At 48.4% G+C, this 3,998-nt stretch overlaps 1 protein-coding gene across 3 annotated transcripts in view; it reads left to right on the top strand.

Moving 5' to 3' along the window:
* The first annotated feature begins 1,068 nt into the window (after positions 1-1,068).
* IMMT (inner membrane protein, mitochondrial) overlaps positions 1,069-3,998 on the top strand; it is a 42,633-nt gene continuing 39,703 nt past the window's right edge. For all 3 annotated transcript variants that reach the window (XM_010862211.1, XM_010862210.1, XM_010862209.1), the window contains exon 1: positions 1,069-1,275. In XM_010862211.1, the coding sequence (XP_010860513.1) occupies positions 1,231-1,275 (45 nt within the window). In that variant the 5' untranslated portion in view covers positions 1,069-1,230. The remainder of the gene's footprint in view (positions 1,276-3,998) is intronic.

Raw genomic sequence — 3,998 nt, 5'->3', positions numbered from 1 at the left:
CTAAAGATCCTCTTGATGAAAGTTAAAGAGGAGAGCGAAAAAGCTGGCTTAAAGTGCAACAGTCAGAAAACTAAGATCATGGCATCCGGTCCCGTCATTTCATGGCAAATAGATGGAGAAACAGTGGCAGACTTTATTTTTTGGGGCTCCCAAATCACTGCAGATGGTGACTGCAGCCATGAAATCAAAAGACGCTTACTCCTTGGAAGGAAAGTTATGATCAACCTAGACAGCATATTAAAAAGCAGGGACATTTCTTTGTCAACAAAGGTCTGTCTAGTCTAGGCTATGGTTTTTCCAGTGGTCATGTATGGATGTGAGAGTTGGACCATAAAGAAAGCTGAGAGCCGAAGAACTGATGCTTTTGAACTGTGGTGTTGGAGAAGACTCTTGAGAGTCCCTTGGACTGCAAGGAGATCCAACCAGTCCATCCTAAAGGAGATCAGTCCTGGGTGTTCATTGGAAGGACTGATGTTGAAGCTGAAATTGCAGTACTTTGGCCACCTGATGCAAAGAGCTGACTCATTTGAAAAGACCCTGATGCTGGGAAAGATTGAGAGTAGGAGAAGTGGACGACAGAGGATGAGGTGGTTTGGTGACATCACCGACTCAATGGACATGAGTTTGAGCAAGCTCCCGGAGTTGGTGAAGGACATGGAAGCCTGGCGTGTTGCAGTCCATGGGGTTGCAAAGAGCTGGACACGACTGAGACTGAGCTGAACTGAACTGAATCTTCCTTAAGCAGGATGACTCCCTGAAGGGCTGCGAAACGAAAGGAACGCGCAGAGACCACACCATTGTTTACGTAACTTTCGGCAAATCCATTTCTTTCTACGAAATATCCAGCTGACAGAAATGGCTGAGATGGTTTCTTGCTTAAATTCTCGACGAGTCACACCTGCCCGGTTCCAGGGCGGACCAAAGCCGGAGTTTCCGATCCACTGCCAGCCCTCCCGTTTACCTAGCAATCTACATTTCGGGTAACAGAGCCGACTTCTCAGCGCGACCCGGAAGGAGAAATCTCCCTTTCCGCCTGGAAAGGGCCCACCCTCTTCGAATGGCCGGGACCGGAGCAAGACGGGGCTGCGCGTGCGCAGTCGTTGGCTGCCCTTCCGGTACGCCCGGCGCGGAGGCGGCACGGACGCAGGCACGCACGGACGTACCGTGTACCCTACACGCGCCGCCGCCCTAGCTCTCAGTTACACCCGCAGCGGCGTCAGCCCAGTAAAGATGCTGCGAGCCTGTCAGTTATCCGGCGTGACCTCCACCGCCCAGGTGAGGACGGGGGCGCCGGGAGACAGCGCATGGTGAACTGACTCTCGCCAACCAGCAGAAAATAAGGGAGGCTTTGGCTTTGCCTAGGCCCCAGACAGAGGCGTGTCTCCGGGCCGCCCTTATCGCGAGAGTCCTGGGTGGGCCCGTGAGGCAGTTAATTCGGGAGTTAGGTGGACGGGAATGACTGGAGGATTATTGCTGAAGCGGGATGGGGCGTGGAGAAGAGAAGGTGGCGGGGAGGCGGGTGTAGGACGGGAGGCACGGCTTTGGGGACGTGCCATCCAATCAGCCCCTCGCTGCCTTAGTCTAGGACCAATCGAGGCTGCTGGCGCCCGGGTCGCCGGTTCGGCGCGTAAGTGGTTTCGCGGATCCAGTGGTTGAAGGTCGACGGGGGGAAAACTACATTTCCCAGCGGGACACGCATATTCTTGGCTTGTTGCACCTTAAGGAGGTGCCTGGACTGCTAGAGACCGAGTTTTAGGGGTCAAGGTTGTAATTATCCAGGAAGGACTGCCTTTCTTTTCGTAGCTGAGAACGCCTCTTGAGCTATTCTTACTCTGAATAAAAAACAGAGTAAGAGTTAGAGCTTCTAGAACTCGAGGAAGGTTAAGCGCCTGACCTTGTGCTAGTTTCTGAGATTAGCCTGAGGATCTCTGTCTCTAGGTGCTAGGACAACTTTGGCAGACGTCCAAGGAGTTACCTTTATTTCTGCATAATTATCACAGTAATTTTGGAGAAGGAAATGGCAATCCACCCCAGTATTCTTGCCTGCAGACTCTCATGGACAGAGTAGCCTGGCAGGCTACAGTCCATGGGGTCGCATAGAGTCGAACAGGCCTAAGCGACTAAGCACACACATCAAAGTAATTTACTGAAATTTAAAATAGTAAACCTACTTCCATTGCTCACAATGGAAAGAGAATTGGTATTTTGGCAAAATGTGGAATTTACAAAACAGGTTCTGTGACTTGAGCAATTGAGCAAGGTCCCTGGACTCAGTGGGTTAGAAAAGTCAATTTTTTCCCCCCCAAGTTTGCTTCTCTTCCATTTCCCCTTTCGTTTCCAGGGTAAGAGAAACAGGCTGTTCCGTAGGAAAGTGGAGTGTGTATTAGTTTTCTACTGCTGTGTGTACATAGCAGGTAGCACAGATGGAGCAGCCTAAAACAGCACCCATTTATTACCTTACTGTTTCTAAAGGTAAATGGTTAGGGTTATCTGCTTGCTGTCATAAAGGGGTCCAGATGTGTCCCTCTCATTTGGAGCTCAGGGTCCTCTTCTAAGCTCCTTCAGTTTGTTAGCAGAATTCAGTCCCTTGCAGCTGTAGGGCTGAAGTCCCTGTTTTCTTGCTAGCTCTCACCTCACCTACCTGGGGGCGGCCTGAAGTTCTTTGCCACAAGATTCTCAGAAGCAGATTATAACATAGATGTTTACTTTCTTGCAGGCTACCATGAGCTTGTCTCTCAGACTTTAATATCTCTTCCCTTTTTATGATTTCCAGACCTAGGTTTAAAAGGCTTATGTGATTAGGGCAAACCCACCTGGATAAATGCCTTTTGATAAATCAGGTCAACTGATGAGAAACCTCATTACATCTGTAAAATCCCTTTTGCCTGTACAACTCTAATCATGGGCTTAACCACTGGGGACAGAGATCGTGGGAACCATCTTAGAATCTGGGCTACCAAAATGCCCAAGTGGGCCTGGGAGTATGCAGGAAGCAGAGCAAACTTTCAGGGCAAAACTGTAGAGGTGTATCTTTGGGGTCCTCCTTTCAGGCCCACTCTTCCTTGTTTTGCCCAAAGGTTACAGCATGGTTGTCACTGATCTATCTCCTCAGTCTACCCTAGGGTCAGTTCTTTACCTTGTTGTTAACAAAGGCCTTTAAAAAAGCACATGGACTGGACCATGCCATGCCCTCCAGTGACATCCCATCATATCACAATAAAATCTCAACTCTTTACCTATCCACAGGGCTGTTCATGATCTGGCTCTTTGCATATCTTATTTTTTTACTCTGCCTCATTCTGTTCTTCTGATTACCTTTTCATTTGCTGTTTGCCCTGAAGTCCTCCCACACATCTTTGCTTAGCTCGCTCCATTCAGATATTTTCTTAGATATCACTTTTCTTTCAGAGAGGCCTTCCCTATCTAAGACACCTCTGATCACTTTCTCCTTCTTTGCATCACTCTGGAACCTACCCTTACCCTACTTGGTTTTACTTTGTAGCTCTTATACTTCCTGACATACTGTGTATTTATTATGTGTTTTCCACATTAAAATGGAAGCTCCTCAAAGGGACTGTATATCAGTACTCATAATAGTCCCTAGCTCCTAATAGATGCTCAGTAAATAAACATGTCACAAGTGTGACATGTTTGACTGAAAGATTAATGTGTTCTGTGACTTTTTCTTGATTTCCATAAGAGGATGTTCAGTTCAGTTCAGTCGTTCAGTCGTGTCCAACTCTTTGCGACCCCATGAACCACTGCATATGCCAGGCCTCCCTGCCCGTCACCAACTCCTGGAGTCCACCCAAACACGTGTCCATTGAGTCCGTGATGCCATCCAACCATTTCTTCCTCTGTCATCCCCTTCTCCTCCTGCCCTCAGTCTTTCCCAGCATCAGGGTCTTTTCAAATGAGTCAGCTCTTTGCATCAGGTGGCCAAAGTATTGCAGTTTCAGCTTCAACATCAGTCCTTCAACATCAGAACACCCAGGATT

Source organism: Bison bison, unplaced genomic scaffold (genome assembly GCF_000754665.1).
Source record: "Bison bison bison isolate TAMUID 2011002044 unplaced genomic scaffold, Bison_UMD1.0 scf7180017864480, whole genome shotgun sequence".
In the NCBI taxonomy this organism is placed as follows: domain Eukaryota; kingdom Metazoa; phylum Chordata; class Mammalia; order Artiodactyla; family Bovidae; genus Bison; species Bison bison.
The sequence above is the reverse complement of the archived record's forward strand: the minus strand, read 5'-3'. Positions and strand labels throughout refer to the sequence as shown.